Below are 20,161 nucleotides of genomic sequence, written 5' to 3' on the forward strand. Positions count from 1 at the left end.
ATTCTGAGCTTCTGTGGTTCTATGATGTTATTTATACCTTACCGAGCCTCAGTTTCCCCATCTGTAAAATGAGGATACCAATACCTGTTTTACCTGCCTAATAGGAGAGCTGTGAGGATTGAATCAGGGAATACGTATGTGTATATATGTATAATTTCATAAACCACAAAGCACTATGTAAGTAGTTGCTATTATTAATATCATCCATCATTTCCCAGGACGTGATCCCTGAAGCTGGCAGTAATGTCCTTGCTTCTAACTCCCTTCCTTAATCTGCCCTGGTGCAGCTGCCTCTCCCTGGGGAGGAGAAAGGGATAGATCAGGGAAACTTGGGAAGTGTCTGGGAAGGAAAAAAAAAGCCAGGAGTCTCTCAGGAAGGGCTGCAGACTAATGGAAAACAAGGGGGACTTCCCTGCAGAATCCAAAGCAGTTGCCCTTCTGGTTCTGTTTACCTACTAGAGGAGTGGGTCAGGGCTTGACAGCCCAGGGGCTGGAGTGGAATAAGAGGCTCTAGGCTGGAGAAACTAGTAGAAAGGTGAGTAGAGGGCAGGGGCTGCCTGAAGGAGGGGGAGGGGAGATTGAAAGATGCCACCTGTCAGTATCTTGTAAGAAATATGAGCCTCTAAGCCCAGACGGGTGTTGTACCAACCAAGCCATAAACAATGAGCCCTGGCTGGAGTCCTGGGGGGAGGATGACGGAGGAGTAAGGAGGTGGGCTCCTCAGCTAGAGTTAAGGGCAAGAGATAGCATGGGCTTAAAAAGAAGGGAGTGAGGCAGTACAGCTGGAGGAAGGAAGAAGCAGACAGAGGCACACACTAGGGCAGCAGCAGGTAGGAGGCACAGCCCCGCCCCCCCCCAACTCTATCCTTCTTTTCTTGCTTCCTCCACTCCAATCTCTTGTCATCTCCCAACATCCAGAGGTTCAATCTGGGAACAGAGCAGACTTAGTCATAGGATCATAGATTCATGGAAGGGACCTCAAAGATCATCTAGTTCAAGTCTCCCATTTTACAGTAGGGGAAAATGAGATCTATGGGGAGGAAGTGAATGCCCCAAAGTCATGTGCCTAAACATTGACAAGGCTGAGACTATCAGTAACCCATCCCTCAGACTCTAGGTTCAGTGGTCTAGAGACAGTAGCGTTCTCTAAGGGTTCACCATCTAGAGGACCTAGGAGTTAAGCAGAGAGCCCCTAAGTCTCGCTTGACTTGACTTGAAAATCCTTCATTAGAATTCACCTGTGGATCAAGAAGAGTATCTATGGCCAAGATAACCTCCAGCTGGGAGGCTTCATCAGATGAAAAGGGAGTTTGCAACCCAGCCAGATGTTTAGCATCATTAGGGATGGCCTATGCTACTTGGAGTTTGGAAGGTCAGAGATCCTTGGAATTCTTTCATTCCCTCTGGGTTTTTCCAAGGAAGCTAAGGTGGAATAACAGGTAGTTGATATCAAGCATGTGTTTAGCTGGAGTACAAAGGACTCAGGGAAGGAAAGAAGAATAGAAAGTCATCTCTAGCCCCTTATTCCCAAATCTAGGCCCAGCTACCAACCCCACATCTTCTCCTGGACTGGGGAGATGGAAGGGACTCAGAGGATTGAGATTACAGGGAAGGGGAGAGCACAAGAGGGCATTGAATTCTCACCATTGCATGCTGATATTTTGTCCAGGCATCCTTGATACATCCTGAAGTTTTGGGCTACCTCATGATCCTTTTTCAAACCATGGGCAGAACTGGGGAGGATGAGGAAGGAAGTTCACTAAATATGGGTCTGTGAATGGGCATGGGGAAGGATGTATCAGTGCTGGTGTACTACGTCTGTGTGTGTGTGTATACCACTTCAGCACCCCAAGGATTTCCAGTTTCTTTTCTTTTTTTATTTCCACTTTTATCCTGTGAATATTCCCTTTTCTGGAAGAGCCTGCAGCTTGTGGCCCTCCATGACTTGCAAGATGATCTTTGAGGGTTGTGGTGGTCAAAAAACAATTAACTTATGGCCAATCTGATTATTATTCTTGTTTTTCTTAGCTAGGCTAGTCCCTGGAGAGCAGACATACAGAGTCCCTCCCTCTATAATTCATGATTTTGTTGCTGAGTTGCTTCAGTTGTGTCTGACTCTTCATGACCCCTTTTGGAGTTTTCTTGGCAATGATACTGGAGTGGGTTTGCCATTTCCTTCTCCAGCTCATTTGGCAGATGAGGAAACTCAATCAAACAGGGTTAAGTGACTTGTCCAGGGTCACGCAGCTGGCAAGTGTCTGCAGCTAGATTTGAACTCATGAAAATGAGTCTTCCTGACTAGGCTCAGCACTCTACTCATTGCATCACCTAGCTACCCTTCTCTAATTACCTTGCATTCAACTTCTTTGTTGATGTTTGTATTAACATTATATTTATGCCATATACACTTATATAAGTACGTTTTGTCTCCTTCATCAGAATGCAAGCCTTTTGCAATCAGGATTGCAAGTCAGGATTGCTTCATTCTTTGTACTTATATCTCCAGTGCCTAGTACAATGCCTCCCTTATAGTAAGTGCTTAATAAATATTTGTGAATTGACTGATTACCAAGTCCAAACTACTCTATTGGAAGATGGGATCAAGACAAAAAAAATAAACAAATAAACAAAAACCTTGATGAACTACAATCATGAGCTGAATTTAATAAGATAAAAATTAATTGTAATAAGTACAAAGTTCTATATTTGGATTTTAAAAAAATATCTCCTTGAGTTGAAGATGGGGGAGGCATGGCTGGCCAGGGGTTAATACAAAATAGGCCATACACAGCAGGCTCAGTATAAGTCCATGCTGCAACATGGCGTCCAAGAATAGATAACTCGATCTTAGACTACATTAAGAGAGACCTAATGTCCAGAACACAGAACTCCTGTTGTCATCTGCCCTAGTTCAACCACGTATAGAATGGTGTGTTCAATTGTGGGCATCACATTTTAAGAAGTAATTGACTAGTTGGAGTGCATCCAGAGGGAGGCAACCAGTCTGATGAGGGGATTTAATATCTGGCCATTTGAAGATTATAACATATCAACAAGGATGAGGAGATTTAACTTAGATAAGAGATGGTTTAGTAGGGACATGATAGCAATCTTTAAGTATTGGAAGGGCTGTCCCGTGGAAAAAGGATTTGACTTGTTCTGCTTGGTCCTGGTAGAGTGTGTAGAAGTTATAGAAAAGCTAACTTTGACTTTATGGACAGAAAAAAATCTCCTACTACTTAGAGCTGTCCTAAGGGAGAAGGGGATATGATGAGTTCCCTGTCCCTGGAGGTCTTCAAGAAAACCTTGAGGATATTGCAGAAGGGAATTCCTGACCAGGTATGAGCTGCTCCTTTCCAATACTTAGATTCTATAGTTCTATGAACCTAATAGAGCTTGGGGAGTCTGCTGGCAGAGGCTTAGAGAACCTAGGGTCTTTTACATCAGAGGCATTCCAGAAGATAATTAGTGGAAATGAATGAGTATATGTGAGTATGCAATGTATATATAGGTGTGCACATAGTGATTGGAAAGGCAAGTGTGGCTGGGTTGAACAGATGGATGGATTAGACAAGAATAAATGCACCAAGCAGGTGTATCCTGGGAAAGTGCCAGCCGTTGATTTATTTTTCATGGATTTCTTACTGATGGCATGTAATTATTTTTATCAATGAATATTATCTCTAATGCTTCATTTGTATGTCTTTCACCTGAACTGGGAGTTCCTTGACAGTAGAATCTGTCATACACTTTTCTTTACGCCCCCATGATGCCTAGAACATCATAGCGTCTCCCTAGGTAGAAGATTAGAATTTCAGACCTGGAAGAGACCTTAGAACATAAAATGTCAGAGCTAGGAGACCCTTAGAAGAGAGAATGGGTGAGCCTTGAGGTAGCTTAGAACATAGAATGGCAGGATTGGAAGGAACTTTAGAATACAGAATATCAGAACTGGACGAGACATGAACATAACATATTGTCCATGGATAAGGGATTAAAACAGGGATTCTTAGCCATTTTTTTGCATCATGGACCCCTTTGGCAGTCTAGAGAAACCTAAGGACCTTTTCTCAGAATGATGGTTTCTTGACTACATTTCAATTCAAGGAAACACTTGTTTTGGTTGGAGGATTAGTAAAAATAAAGATGTAATTTTTTTTCCCATCCAATTTCACAGATCCATGAAATCTATCCATGATCCCCATTGGGGACCATGAACTCCAGGATAAAAGCTCCAGGTTTAGAAGTAATCAAGTCCAACTTGTCATTTTACAGATGAGAAAAAGGAGGCTGTAATAGGGGAAATAAGATGACCAATGCTTCATCACTAATTAATGCCAAAGCTGGAACTAGCATTCAGACCTCCTGACTCCTAATTCAGTGCTCTTTCTAGACTGGGCAACCCCCATTATGGAACAGACAGGAAGAAGCAGGCTGTGGGCAAGGAGTGTGGAGTAAACCATATAGGGCTAGAGAGGGAAAGGACAAGGTATATCATGTAGAGAGAGATAGAATGCAATCTGACCCACAGAGGATCAGAAAGACCTTTGACTACTGAGGAACCAAAGGTAATGGGCCTCATCTTTATATCAGAAGAAAGTAAGCAGGAAAAGGGCTACATTCAGAAGAGAAGACCTGGATTCAAATCCCACTTCTCCCACTATTTTATTTCATCTTTCTGAACCTGTTTTCTCATCTGTAAAGTTAAGGGGTTCAATCAATTGGCCTCTGAGGTTCCTTCCAGCCCTGCATCTTTTGTCCTGTGATTTTGTCCTGTGATTCTCCACACAGTGAGAGTGGTCAATGGAGACCATTTCTTTTTCCCCTGTCTGCCTCTCTCCTGTTTCCCACTCCATACCCATACGTACATCCAGGTGCCTGGTATGCTGTCATCTCAGAAGCTAGCTTTGCAAAGGTCAGGGAATATTTTTAAACAGTGACACATTGCCTGCTCTCCTTCTGCCTGAGTCACCACTGGAGACCCTATTTGAGAGTTGTTTTCTTTGTAACATGACCCCCAAGAGGGGTGAGGGAATGGAGAGACTGTCCCTGGCATTCATCCAGGCATAGATACCACAGTAAGTATATGTTTAGGGCAGTATGAGTAAATAGGACCCAGCTTACTTGTATACATTTCTTACTTTGTCATGTTCTATCCTAACCCTACAACTAGGGTGAGGCCTGGCAAACTTGAGGGAAGAAAACGTGCGTCTTTCACACAGGGATACAATTCTCCCAACTCACTGTGTCTGGCAAGTCTAATTAGGGGATTCCCATTTACACTGGCCAGAACACTGGAAGTTGGACTGAGCTAGAATAATAGGCATGTATGTGTGCGTGTATACATGCATACACACACACACACATATATATATATATACTCATACACATATATACATGTGTATATATGTATATGTATGTATGTATATGTATCTTGAGTTCAAATCTGGATTCACACTAGCTATATGACCTGGTCAAGTCACTTAACCCACTTGCCTCAGTTTCTTCAACTTTAAAATGAGGATAATAGTGGCATCCAGGGTCATTGTGAGAATCAAATGAGATAATTACTGTAAGTAAGGTGCTTAACACAAGGTAAATGTCCTATAAATGTTACCTATTACTCTCATTATACAGTTCCATCTTTCACATTGATCTGGAAAGTCCTGGTAAGCATATGTGTCATGCATTTCTGAGTTTCTAAATGTTTTCTATTTCATCTGCAGTTGCCACAAAACTCTCCCCAAATTCCCATTTAATTTCTTATGCTAACTCTTGATATATCCAAACCTCTGTAGGGAAAGTCGAGATGTGGAGGGGATAACCGTATATCACTTTAAGGTTTATCCAATGCTTTATGTATATTATGCCACTTGATTCTCACAAGGAAAGAGAGGAGAATAAGCAATTATATAGAATTTATTATATGGACAGAGCACAGGACCTGGAGTCAGGAAGACCTATGTTCAAATCCCACCTGAGACACTTAATAGCTTTGTGAACCTGGACAAGTCATTTCACCCTATTTGCCTCAGTTTCCTTATCTGTAAAACGAGCTGGAGAAGGAAATGGCAAACCACTCCAATATCTTTGCCAAGAAAACCCCAAATGAGGTCACACAGAGTTAGACACAACTGAAATTACTGAACAACAAAAATTATTATGTAAAAATTATTATAGAAAGTTCTTGGCAACCTTAAAAATCAAGGGGGCCATTTACTGGAGATCCCTTTTTAAAGGATATTATTTTTTTATTCCACAAAGAAACTAACCCTTTTAACTAAACTTAATCCTAATGTAGATGCATGATACATGGGTTCACACTGAAAGTGTGCTTCAATTAAAAGCCCCAGACACTTTTTCGAAGTCACACGTGGCTTACATGGCCTGTACAAACACCTGGGCTGGCACTAACCTGCCTTTCCAGTTTAATCTCATGTTATCCTTCCTCCCGAGATGTCAAGATGCATGCAGTGTTTCCTCATCTACAAAATTTAGAGGCTTGGATTAGATGATCTCTAAGGTCCCTTTTAGCTCCAAATCCTTTGATCCCTTGACTATCCTCTGTCTTCCAACTACACCCTATGCTTTCCTACCCCTCCAGGGCCTTTGCTCAAACTGTTCCCTATGACTGGAATGTCTTCATAGAATTACAGATCTTGAACTGAGAGGAACCTCAGAGGTCAACCCACTAATCCAATCCCTTCCTTTTATAGAAGTGGAAACAGAGCCCCATAGGGGTTGAATGACTTGCTCTAGATAGCAAGTAAACAGCTGAGATTCAAACTCAGGACCTGGGACTTCGAATCCAACCTTCGTCTCGCTATCCTACTTCCCTTTAGCTTTCTGCTGGTGAAAGCTTTCTCTTCCGTTATAGCTTAACTCAGATGCAGCCCCTGACCCCATGGCCACCAAGGCCCTTCCCATCTCCCCACACCTCCTCTTCTGTGCACCAATCATATGTTATTGTTTACTATAGTTATTTCTGTATGTATCATATTCCCCTATGAAGCTGTAAGTACTGAAAATTAAGGACTGTTTCTTCATCCCTCTGAGACAACTAGATGGTGCAAGTGCTGAAGTTCTAGACTTAGAATGAAGAAGCCCTGAGATCAAATCCAGCCTCAGACACTTACTAGCTATGTGACCCTGGGCAAATCACTTAACCTCCCCCAGTCTCAGTTTTCTTATCTGTAAAAAGGGATAAATAATATCACCTTCCTCACAGGGTTGTTGTAAAGATCAAATGAGATAATAAATAAATACCTGCGAAGCACTTGGGAAACCACTACATAAATGTTAGCCATTATTTAAACTTTCTGTCTTTCCTCATATTTTGTACTGGGCTTTACACATAGCAGGTGCTTAATAAATATTTGTCTCCTTGCTCTGTGGCAGAGTTTGACAAGTAGTCAAATCCTGATGTGTGTTGTTTCCTTCTAGAGATGGAACAGGAAAATGGAAAGCCCCTTCAGGATGGGACCACTCCCTCTACTCCAACCCAGGCAGCAAATACTGTGGGAAATGGATGTTCCAATGAGAAAGAATTAGCCAAAGATATGGCCCAAAAAATGTCTCACAAGGAACCTGCAGAACTAGGAGAATCTGAGTCCAAGAAGGAAGAAAATGGAATAGGGGTAACCCAATCTAAGGCCAACAAAGAGAATGATGAGAAAGCCAAATCTGAACCCAAGGAGGCTGATGAAAAAGAGGAGAGCAAGCCTGTACCCCAGGAAGAGGCAGATGGCGAAAAAGAGACTGAGTCTGAATTGATAAAAGAGGCTAAGGGGAAAGAGGAGGCCAAGTCTGAACCCAAAAAAGGGGCTGGTGGGAAAGAGGAGGCCAAGTCTGAACCTAAAAAAGGGGTTGATGGGAAAGAGGAGGCCAAGTCTGAACCCAAAAAAGGGGCTGATGAGAAAGAGGAGGCCAAGTCTGAAGCCAAAGAAGAGACTGATGCGAAAGAGGAGGCCAAGTCTGAAGCCAAAGAAGAGACTGATGGGAAAGAGGAGGCCAAGTCTGAACACAAAGAAGGGGATAATAGAGAAGAAGCCAAATGTGACTCAACAGAAAAGGCAACAAAAGAGTCAGAGAAGGGGATTAAGAAGAGTTCCTGCTCAGAATTGGAGGCAGAACCCATTTCTGATGCTCAGGTCACCAAGGTAGGGAAGTCCAATTTTTCCCTTTGGGGGTTTCTAAGTATCTCCTCCCTACACACACACACACACACACACACACACACACACACACACACACACACACACACACAGTAGCCCCAACAAAGAGGTGTGATCTGATCCAAGGGGCTACAGGACAATGGTGGAGTAAGGATACAACTTCTACCCACCACCACCACCCCCAAACAGCTTGCAGTGGTGGGTTCCTGGGAATTGGCTACACCTATGCATGTGCATGCCCAGGACTCACAGGAACCTGTGTCCTCTCAGGAGGTAGGTGGTAGAGATGGAGAGCCAGGCAATGGAGCTGAGAAGGAGCAAGGAGAAGGCTCAGAAGCAATTCCTAGCTCACCAGAGGAGTGGCCAGAGAGCCCCACAGGAGAGGGACAGAATCTCAGCCCAGGTAAATGCAGCTGTAGAGTGGAGGAGGGGTGCTGGGGGTGGGGGGAAGAAAGCACATTTCTAACAGCTGCAGATGCCTCCTTTAATTTCTCTTCAGATACTATTGGTCCAGAGAGCCCAACAGCCAGGTAAGATTGGGTCTTGAGGCTCCAACCCCCAAGCCCCAGCCTTTTTGCACCTTCACCCTTTCTACATCAGCCTTCCATCTCCTTCCAAGTCCATCAGTCCTCTTCAGTCACGGATCCTCCAGGCCAAGGCTGTGTCTCCATATTCCTCCACTGCCAATCACACAATATTCCTGAATTCCCAGTGACATATAATCCTTCTGCTCTTGTTTAGAGTACAATTTAGACTCCACTCCACTTAGATATGAAGGTGTCTTTTAAATGAGGGCTCAGAAGTCCCAATCATTCATTTGGAAGCCATTATTTGTCTAGTAATTTTTCTGGGTCCTGAGGATGCCAAGACAAACCCAAACTAGTATCTGCCTTCAGTGAACTTACATTCTATTGGAGGGTGGGAGTGGGGAGCAAGATAAAACAGTGCAAACAGATAAGCCTACATGATAGTTTAAGGGCAAGGGATTGAGAGAGCCAAAAGCTTTGAGTAGTAGGAGATGGCATCAGAGCTTTGAGCTGAGTCTTGAAGGGTAGTAGGGATTCTAAGAGACAAAGATTAGAATCGAGAGCATTCCCACTGCAGAAGAGTGGAAGGTGGCAATCAATCAATCAATCAACATTTATTGGGTACCTGGTTTGTGGTGGGCATTGTGCTAAGTGCTGCAGATACAAAAAAAGGCCAAGATAGTCCCTCACCTTGAGGCCAAATATGCAATGTTGAGTTTAGGGACCAGCAGGGACTGTTTGACTCGTGTCAAGGTTGTTCACATAGAAGCTAAGCTCCCCCAGTCCAGGTACTGTTTCACATCTGACTGGATGCTCAGCACCAAGCACCAGGACTGGCACATGGGAAGGAGGCATTTAATAAATGTTTATTGATTGATTGATTTTTAAGGCACCTCTCCTTCCAAACCCACCTGCCAATCTAGAGCCTGTGTTCTGACCTCAGAGACCTGTTGCATGTCCCCAGCTTGCAGGGTCCAGTCCCTCTGGACCTCTCTCTTGACTTCTTTCTGCCTATAGTGACTCCTCCCCCAGTGATGTGCCCCAGAGTCCCACAGGCCCCACTCCCTCAGAAGAGAAGAAGAAGGAGAAGCCATCAGAACACAGAGTTTCTGCTCCAACTCGACCCCGAGGGCCCAGGGCTCAGAACCGAAAAGCCATCATGGACAAGTTTGGGGGGTAAGAAGCAGCCTTACAGGAGGCATTGAGGCTGAGTGAGTCCAAGGTAGAGAATGAGCTTTCTGGAATATCTCCTTTCAGGGGTTTCTGGTGGGGCCAGGATTAGACTAAAGAAAAGGGAAACAGGGTTCAGGTTGAAAGCAGACTGACAGCTAGAAGCACCCTGATGCAGATAATCGGGAGAGATGGCTTCTAGTCCCAACTGTCCCTTCCCTATGCCTCAGTTTTCTCCTCTATAAAACAAAAAGGGGAGGCAATGTGGTAACTGAAAAATAGCCCTGATTTGGAATCAGAAACCATGTACTAGAATCCCCACCCTACATCTGCTCAGAAAGCTAGTGACACAGTGAAAAGAATGTTGAGATTGGAGTCAGGACCTGAGTTCAAATCTTACCTCAGTCATTGGGTATCTTTGTGACCATGGGAAAATCCCTTAACCTCTCAGCCTTAGTTTATTTAGGTGTAAAATGAAGATAATAGCACCTCCTTTCTAGAGTTATCATGAAGCTCAAATGAGATAACATATATAAAGTCCTTTTACAAACCTCAAAGCATTTATATAAATATTATTATTACTCTGTTTAATCTTGGGGAAATCGCATCACTTCTATAGGCCTTATTTTGTTCATCTGTGAAATGGGAAAGAATGAGCGGTCCCCTAGTTATTGTTGTTTCGTTGTGTTCAACTCTTCATGACTCCATTCTGGGGTTTTCTTGGCAAAAATATATTTTGCAGATGAGGAAATGGAGGCAATCAGGGTTAAGTGACTTGCCTAGTGTTACAGAGCTAGTAAATATCTGAGACCAGATTTGAACTCCAGGAGATGAGTCTTCCTGACTCCAGACCCGGTACTCAATGCACTGTGCCACCTAACTAGGTCCAGTTCTCAAGCCTATAGTCCTATGTGCCTAGGACTAGATGGTCTCTAAGGTCCCTCCCAGTTTGTCTATTCCCTGATCTTTGACCTCTTCTTTGTTCTCAATCCTCCTTTCTTCCAAACAGGGCAGCAACAGGCACTGCCCCTCTTTTCCGGAACACAAAGGCAGCAGGGGCAGCTGTGGGCAGCGTCAGGAACATGCTACTGGAGTGGTGTCGAGCCATGACCCGAAACTATGAGGTGGGAGCCGCAACAGGCACAGGGGAGAGATTGGGGCGTGTGGCTTCTGGGGGGAGGACCAGGGAGCCCTTTCTCCAGGATGGCTTCTGTATATGTACTTGAGAGCCCAAGGTGGGGAGAAGGACCTAGCAGACAAGAGGGTGGCGGAGCCCAGAAATAGTCTGAGTCTAGCCCTTCTCCCTCTGAATGGGGCAAAGGGCCTAGAGCGAGATATTCACCATGAACCACCTTTTCAATTCCTTAGCATGTGGATATTCAGAACTTCTCCTCCAGCTGGAGCAGTGGGATGGCCTTCTGTGCTCTCATCCACAAATTCTTCCCTGATGCCTTTGACTACACTACGCTTGATCCCAAGCAACGTCGGGAGAACTTCACCCTGGCTTTCTCTACTGCTGAGTAAGTCAGAGAACACCAAAGGGAGGGTTTTCCCTCACCCAGAGTGAGGGAATGCTAAGGCAACAAGGGATGGGCATCTCTGGGCCTCAGTTTGAGGCCCATCTGAGGAAAGCATGGTTCAGTGGACAGAATATTGGACTTGGACCCAGAAAGAATCAGACTCACATCTCACCTCTGAGAGTTACTAGCTGAGTGACCTTGGATAAGTGAGTTAACTTTTCTGAGGCTTAGTTTCCTTTTTTTACCAAATGGGAATAACAATATCTGTGATGTTCCCACGGAGATTTACTGTGAGGCTCAAATAAAGTGTGTGTCCTATGTGAAGTACTCTATAAATATCAGTTCTCACAGGGACCTCTACAATAAGGTCACTGTACTGTGGTAGGTCAGGATAAGCCAGCTCTAACATTGTGTTCTAAGATCATTCTGTTCTAAGAACGTTCTGTATTCTATGTTCCAGGGTCCTTTCCAGTTTCAAGATTTGGCATTCTGAGTTCTAAGGTCCCTTGTAGCCCTAGTATTCTGTGTAATGATGGCCCTTCCAGGGCTGACTCCCTATGTTCTAATGTCTCCTCCAGTTCTAACATTCTGTGTTCTATGTTCCAGGGTCCTTTATAGCTCTAATATTCATGTGCACAGATCCTTTCCACTTCTAACAGTATATGTTTTCTGAAGTCTTTTTCCACAAATGCTAGAGGACCAGTCTTGACCCAAATATGTGAAAGCTTCCCAAGTTATGTCGGATGAATGGGAGAATTGAAAAAATCTTTCAAAGAATCACAAAAGTTCTGGCTCTGCCTCCCCACCATCAGCCCTCTGTAGTCATGGCCACTGTAAAATGAGGAGGCTGTACTTGGGCAACACTGAGATCTTGTCCAACGCCCTCCACACTGTGATGGATTCTTTGGGAAACCTCTGCCCCCCCAAAATAAGGAATTGCCTGAATTCAAATCCTTCCTCAGATACTTATTAAGTGTGAGATCCTGAACAAGTCACTTTACTTTTCAGTCTCAGCTTTCTCATCTGTTTGAGTGGTTATAACAGCAGCTACTTCACAGGTTGTCACGAGGATCAAATGAGAGTATATATGCAAAGCGCTTTGCAGACTTTAAAGCCTGTACAGAATGTCCTACTGTAGAAATACTAGCTAGCATTATTCCTATCAGCTGTTTCTAGGCACCACCCTCCCCTCAGTCAAATTCTCTTCAGAATATATTGTCTTAATTCAGTTGGCTCTGGGAAATCTCAGAATGTAACTCAAATGTACCTTTTATCTACCTCTCCGTGGATGTAGGTAAAAGCTCCTGTACAAGCATTCAAGGCAACGATGTGTATACGTAGTACAGGACAACCTTTATTCTGCCCCACAGAAAACATATGAAGGGCTCACAGCAGCCCATTAATAAGCAATACCATTCTCCTCCCTCTCCCACGAATACTACTTTGCCTAAGGTCCTACATAACATCTTAGAGCTGTAACCCTACTTTGGTGGTTAGATTTTGCTCGTAAGGGAAACACAATTAAAACTGCTAAGTGGATGATTCTCCCACCTGTGTGAGAGTGTGTGTGTGTGTGAGTGTCTGTCTGTCTGCCTGCTTCTTTTTGTCTACATGTCTCTGTCTCTCTCTGTGTCTCTCTGCTTGTCTCTATGTCTATCTCTGTCTCTGTCTGTCTCTGTCTTTCCCTTCTTCACTCAAATTCTGTAGTAATTTGAATGGTGCATAGTGCTTTATCATAGATAGGAATTAGCCCTAGATCATACAGTGCAGACTCCTCATTTTACAGTGGTGATGACTAGAACCCCAGAAGTGAGCCCCAAGGTCACACAGCAGGGAGGGAGGAGCGCTGGCATTTGAGCCAAGGTCCTCTGGTGACCAGTGCAGTTGGCTCTGCAGTGATTGTCCGCTGGCCCACTGATTCTCACCCCCTTCCCGTCCTCAGGAATCTGGCTGACTGTGCCCAGCTGCTGGAAGTAAACGACATGGTCCGAATGAGCGTCCCTGACTCCAAATGTGTCTACACCTACATCCAGGAGCTGTACCGCAGCCTAGTGCAGAAGGGACTGGTGAAAACCAAAAAGAAATAAGGAACACGGGCGCCTCCCACAGGAGCAGCCCAGAAGGACATCTGGTTGATGCTGAGGGGTTTCCTCTTGCCCTTTGGCATGCCTGAGCTCTTTAGTAGAGGACTAAAGACATGCGGAGGAGAGAGGCAGATGAGGCAGCAGAGTCACAGCCTGGGTCTCTAAGGGTCTATGGCCCAGTCTCTGAGCATACCCCACCCACACCCCAAGATGAGAAATAGCCTCCCCAGAGCAGGCCAAACAAACTTTCTCAAGAACACTCCTTTCTGTCTGCTTCTTCTCTTCTGAAATCGCCTCCCTAGCCTAGTCGGTCCTACACAAACCTTGGAAGGTCTGTGGGACAGCTATTATTATCCCCTATTTACAGATAAGAAACCAGACATCACTAAGGGGTGAATGACTTGACCAAGATCACACAACAGATTTGGGGGCAGTGCTGGAAGGAGAATCGAGATCTGCTCTTTCACAGAACCCTAGTCCATAGGAGTTAGAACTTGTAGGGACTGTACCTGATAGGAACATAGGAAGGGAATTTATTTAGTATTATATAGTATCTGTTTTCCAGGTGAGGAACCCCAGAGAAGTCAAGTAATGCCCAAGAGTACTAAGTGGCAAGGTTGAAATTTGAACCCATTCCCTGTGATTCTACATTCGATGCTTTGGTCACAAGACACCAATATGTCCATTACAAACCAGGCTGGGGCTGAACTTCTGGGCACTGGGAACAAACCACACATGCTCACAAGAAGGTCAGGGGTTAGCAGTGGGGTGGGGTACAGCTAGGTGGCACAGTGGGCAGAGCACTGACCCTGGAGTCAGGAGAACCTGAGTTAAAATCTCAGCCTCAGGCACTTACTAGCTGTGTGACCCTGGGCAAGTCACTAAACCCCAATTGTCTCCCTCCACCCAAAAACAAACTGGAATGGAAAACGACTGCAACATGCTGAAGCTTAGACTATATCTCTGGCCACTGAAGAATGTCCTCTGGGGCAGTTTGGCCATTCATTCATTTATCATTCATTTAGTCAATCATCCCTTCATTCTCTATTCACCTGAAAACATAGAGGGTTTCCATCAAATGCAAATTCAAAATGAAACCATGGGGTTTTTGTTAACCAAGAAAGCTAATGTGAGGTTGGACTGATGGGAGCATGTGGTCCTGAAGGTAGGAGACAGTAGTACCTCTGTACTCTAACCTAGTCAGGCTACAGCGGGACTATTGTGCTCAATTCTAGCTACCGTATTGTGGGAAGGAGACTGACCAGCTAGCTTGCATCCAGAGGAAGACATCAGACAGGGAGACCATTTTATGAAAGGATCTGCTGAAGGAAATGGGAATGGTTAATTTGGGGAAAAGAAGATTTGTAAGGGACCTAATATCTCTCTTCAAGTATTTGAAGGGCTCTTATATAGGAAAAGGGGCAGCTAGGCGGTACATTAGAAAGAATGCTGAGCCTGAGGTCAGGAAGACCTGAGTTCAAATCTGACCTCAGATATTGTTAGCTGTGACCCTGGGCAAGTCATTTAACCTGTTTGCCTCAGTTTCCTCACATATCAAATGAGCTGGAGAAAGAAATGGCAAGCCACTCCATTATCTTTGTCCATAAAATACCAAATGGGATCACAAAGCATCAGACACAACCAAAAATGACTAAACATATACACATGTAGGAAATGATTTAGACTTCCTGCTTGGTCCCAGAAAGCAGAACCAAGAGTAATGGGTGGATGTGGCAGAAGGGACAGAATTCTACTGGATGTAAGGAAAAACTTTCTTGAATAGAACTATCCCAAAATTGGATTAGACTCTTTTGGGAAGTAGTGGTTAACACATACCCCCAAGGTTTTTGAGGAGATACCAAATGATCATTGTAGGAGAGAGGGGAGAAAGATATTATAGAGGAAATTTCTGTTTTGATGTGGATAGGCTTAGGTTCCTTCCAAATCTGAGAATGTCTTCCTTTCTTTCAACTTTTAAAGCTATATATTTATTAGAGAAAAGGGTGTATCCTACACTGACAAGTGTCAGAAACTATTTTCCAAGGTAGAAAGAATGGAGGAGTCTGAGAGATACATTACAGGTTCTAGATTCCCCTCCTACTCTTCCTTGGCAGAAGCTTCTTTATCTTGCTTCTCCTGGTCAGAAAAGCTTCCCCCTCCCTCCCAATCAACTCTATCTCCCTGGGTCTCATCCCTTACCTAGCAGTCATAAGGATTTAGAATTTAAAAGGACCTGAGATAATAATAATAGCTCCACTTATATATGACTTTGAAGACTTGCAAAGGGATTTACAATGATTGAATATTTATCCTCACAACAACCCTGGATGGCATGTGTTATTATTGTCTCTATTTTATAGGAGAAGAAACTGAGGCAGATAACAGTTAAGTGACTTGCTCAGGTGAACAGTTAGTAAGTATCTGAGGCCTGATTAGACTCAAGCGTTTCTGTTCCAGACCCCATGATCCTAGAGGTGATCTATGGCAACCCTTTCATTTTCGAGATGAGGAGCAGGAGGCCCAGGGATGTGACTTGGTCAATGTCCCACAGCTGATAAGCAGCTAGGGCAGGATTCAAGCCCAAGTCTCCAGGTATCATTTCATTAATCTGAGTTGTCACCCAAGAAGTTGTCCCCTACTCCCAGAGAGGGCTGAGCCATTCAGTTCTGTGTATCTTAATGATTCCCTAGGCTAGTCTCAAAGTATGCCTCCCTTAGGTCCTAGGCCTAGGCTGTGGTCACTATTTCCTCTTTAGCTGTACCCCCTCCTTCCACTCTCTGAGAGGCCTGTATGATTTCACTGAAGAGTGTTTTATTCCTAGGGGATTTGCAGATCAAACCAAGGTCCTTGTTGAATGAATGCCTAATAAGCATGAGGTACGATGAGATACAGTGCTAAGTACTGTGGAGATCAGAGGAAATCTTTGTCCTTGGTATCCCTCTCACCAGCGTTTGGTGGCAGGGAGATCATTCTTGTTCAGTCATTTTTTCAGTCATGTCCAACTCTTCGTGACCCCATTTGGAGTTTTCTTAGCAAAGATACTACAATGGTTTGCCAACTCATTTAACAGATGAGGAAACTGAGGCAAACAGGGTAAAGTGACTTGCCCAGGGTTTCTTTGCTACTAAGTGTCTGAGGTTGGATTTGAATTCAGGAAGATGAGTCTCAGGTAGATCACAGCCTCAAAGTTGAACCCTCTCATTTTATAGATGAGAAAACTAAGACCCACAGACATGAAATGACTGACAGAGGTCCCAGGGCTGATAAGTGGCAGAGTCAGGACTCTGTCTGACTTCAAATTCAGCCCTCTTTCCAGGGCTCTATCATGCTGCCTCTAGAGGGCTCAATGCCAGAGACATGCCAGTGGCAGATGTCACCCTTAAGCCTCCTCTGTAACCATAAGGGGACAGGATGGGGCTGAGAACACAGATCTCCAGGCCTTCCTTGGAGTGGATTAAGAGTGACTTTGAGCAGCCTCCACCCAAGGAGAGATTCCATGGGGGAGGGAAGGGAGTGCAGCAGTGATTCTCCGTCATACTGGGGTGGGGTGTGCCCAGAGCCCCAGGGGATCTCTCCACAGCAAAGAGAGCAGTCAGGGAATAACTGGGGGAAAATGCCAAGGTCTGAGTGTCAACTGCAAGTGTAGTTCCTCCACCCCCACCCCTGCCCCCACCTTTGGGAAAGGGAGGCCTGAGTGGGGAGGGGTGGGGAAATGCTTTTCCAGGAAAAGATCAGGCCTGGGAGGGGGAATTCATTAAGGACCCTGGAAGGCAGAGGGCAAGAACAGCTGTTGTCCCTATCTTTGTCAGGGGGCCTGGAAAAGGGGCGATCACAGCCAGATGGAGAAATAGAAGGAACTTTTGTGATCATCTGGTCCAATTCTCACCTTTTCCATAAGGATAAACTGAGACCAAAAAGAGGCAGCAAGTAGCCCAAGGTCTCAGGGCTAGAAACCATATTCTTAACTCCAAGAATGATACAAATTCTACCATATCGTGCTGACAGAGTCCACGAAAGTTAGAGTACACAATGACCTGCTGTCAGTGCTGCAGTCTGCCAATGAAGATGCTCAAAATCTTCATACTAGCTCACACTTCAATATAGCACCCAAAGGATTACAAAAAAATTTTACCTCCAAACAACCTTGTGTAGGAGAATCATAAATTAAAAGCTGGAAGGAATCTTTAAAGTCAACTAAACCTGTCGCTTAAAAGGTGAAGAAATAAAGGCCTAGACAGGCTAAATCACTTGCCCAAAGCAATACAGGTAGTGAAGAAGAAGAACCCACACCAGAAGCCATGTCCTCAGACCCTAAATTCAGCCCCATATGCCTTCAACGATTAATTAGCAGAGGATGGTTTCACTCCATAACCCTCTGAGTTATGGGCCCAGTTCGCTTCTGCTGCACCATCCTGCAATACCATTAATTACCCCCATTTTAAAGATCAGGAAACTGAGGTTCAGAAGATAGTGAAGTGAGAGCACGATGGAGTTTGAGTCAGGTACAACTGAATGCAAATCCTACCTCAGCCACTTACTGATGACCTGTGAACTTGTGCCTCTTAACCACTCTGTTCCTCAGTTTCCTTATCTGTAAAATGAGGGAATAGTATTCAAGTCTCTAAGGTCTCTTCTAATTCTAAATCTATGATCCTGTAGAGTGGAATGATTTGCCCACTATCACTTATTGTTGTTCTTGAATTCTGCTTCAGTCATGTCTGACTCTCTGTGACCCCATTTGGGTTTTTTTTTTAGCAAAGACACTGGAGTGGCTTGCCATTTCCTTCTCCAGCTCATTTGGCAGATGAGGAAAATGAGGTAAACAGGGTTAAGTGACTTGTCCAGGATCATAAAGTAGGGAAGTATCTGAGGTCAGATTTGAGCTCAGAAGTTCCTGGTTCCAGGCCCAGCTCTCTACACACTACACCACCAAGCTGCCGTATAGCACCCACCACCTGAGCAACATGTCTGGGTTGAAATGAAGGTGTTAGATTCAACGGCTTCTAAGGCTCTGGACCGTTCCAAATCCATAATTCTCAGGGCAGAAGACCTGGTTCTTCTTGACAATTTGATTCCTTCACTTAATACAACTGAAAAATACGTTAAGTGCCTATCGTGTGCCAAGTATCATGCTAAGTGCTAGCAGACATAGAAAGCTGAGGGACGCAACCATAGCCCTCCCCTTTCCGGACAATAACCCAGATTATAGAGATTAGTGTATTAGAGAGATGCAGGGCAGCATCATGTGAGGTCTGAGGGAGGCAAGGGCTTCTGGATAGAAGGCTTCTCAGAGCCAGTACAATTGGAGCATAGCTTTCAAAGGCAGTTGGGAATCCAAGAGAAAAGGGGAGGGGATTTCAGGCTCCAGGAAAAGGACCATCAAAGTGAGGCTGTGCAGCATGCTTCCAGGAGCCAGAGTTGTTTAGCTCATTGCAGTGAGTCTGTAAAAGGAAGTAACCCAAGAGGAAGAGAAGCTGCTTATGAAGGGTTCATTTAGAAAAGCATGGATTTTAGTAGGAGGGCAATAGGGAGCCGCTAAAGGTTGCTGAGCAAAGGAGCAGCAGGAGCCAGTACGCATTTACTATATACACTTAACTATGTACCCGACGCTAGGCTTAGTGTTGGAGATACAAAAAAAGGCAAAAGACAGTCCCTGCCTTCAGGGTGATCACAATCTAATGGGGAAGGCAAGAAGCAAATACATACAAAGCAAGCTCTGTTCAAGATAAATAGGATATAGTTAACAGAGGGAAGGCACTAGAATTAAGAGGGTTTTGAAAAGACTTCCTGTGTAAAGCTTGGGACTTGAAGGAAGCCAGGAAAGCCAAGAGGCAGAGAGGAAGGAACGGATGCATGTCAAGCATGGAGGACAGCCCCCTCCCTGCCCCCCAAAAATGCCCAGAGCAGAGAGATGGAACAGCTAGAAAACTGGTGTCACTGGACTGAAGAGTACTCTCTGAGTACTCTGAGGTGTACTTCCCACTCAGAGGTGGGAAGCTTGGGGTGGGGGGGGATGGATGAGGGAGCTCCAAGTTATGAAAGGCTTAGAATGCCAAGCACAAGTTTATATTTGATCCTGGAGATGATGGGGAACCACTAGAGGTTATTGTCTAGGAGGCTGTCATGGGTGAATCTGCATAGATCTACACAGAAAATGGATCATTCTGATGGTAAGGTTAAGACTGGATCCATGGGTAGAGACCATGGAGGCAGGATGACCTATAAGAAGGCAAACAGTCATAGTCCAGGGAGATGGTTATGAAGCCTGGAACAGGAAGTAGGGGACAAATAAATGTTTAAGAAATCAGAGAGGTGGAATTGTTAGGACCTGGGAGTGCTGCCTATAAAACCAGAAAGAAAAGGAAGGGAGAAAGATAGCTTGTAGTATCCTCCATATCTGACTGTCATTCAACCACTTAGAGTCTCAGTTTCTTCCTCTGTAAAACAAGGAGAAAAACTTTTATTTGTTTCAAGGCAAGAAACTGGACCAGATGCCTTTTTGCAGCCTCTCCCAGCTCTTAGATCCGGGTTCTAGGAGGAATGCCCTGCCAAAGTCACTATCATTCTCATCAGGGGAGGCCCCCATTAAGAGGGGTCATGTGGTATGATCAAAAGGACTCTGACTTTGGAGTAAGGAAATATAAGTTCTATCCCAGCACTGAACCCTAACTGATTGAGCTAGAAAA

The 20,161-nt window shown here is 44.6% G+C and overlaps 1 protein-coding gene across 1 annotated transcript; it reads left to right on the plus strand.

The window, feature by feature from the left end:
• Positions 1-735: 735 nt before the first annotated feature.
• On the plus strand, positions 736-13,734 carry SMTNL1 (smoothelin like 1). Its single transcript, XM_072638660.1, has 8 exons — positions 736-830; positions 7,444-8,159; positions 8,445-8,577; positions 8,674-8,704; positions 9,719-9,877; positions 10,881-10,995; positions 11,240-11,391; positions 13,334-13,734. The coding sequence occupies exons 2-8, from the start codon at positions 7,446-7,448 to the stop codon at positions 13,476-13,478; spliced, it is 1,449 nt and encodes a 482-aa protein (XP_072494761.1). The 5' UTR covers positions 736-830; positions 7,444-7,445; the 3' UTR covers positions 13,479-13,734.
• The last annotated feature ends 6,427 nt before the right edge of the window (positions 13,735-20,161 follow it).

The sequence above is a fragment of the Notamacropus eugenii genome, chromosome 2 (assembly GCF_028372415.1).
Source record: "Notamacropus eugenii isolate mMacEug1 chromosome 2, mMacEug1.pri_v2, whole genome shotgun sequence".
NCBI classification, from domain to species: Eukaryota; Metazoa; Chordata; class Mammalia; order Diprotodontia; family Macropodidae; genus Notamacropus; species Notamacropus eugenii.

Excerpts from the sequence above, each read along its gene's own strand:
- SMTNL1 (XM_072638660.1), top strand. The coding sequence starts at position 7,446 with ATGGAACAGGAAAATGGAAAGCCCCTTCAGGATGGGACCACTCCCTCT. Across the intron at positions 8,705-9,718 it reads CCAGAGAGCCCAACAGCCAG|TGACTCCTCCCCCAGTGATG; the intron begins GTAAGATTGGGT and ends TTCTGCCTATAG. Across the intron at positions 11,392-13,333 it reads CTGGCTTTCTCTACTGCTGA|GAATCTGGCTGACTGTGCCC; the intron begins GTAAGTCAGAGA and ends TCCCGTCCTCAG.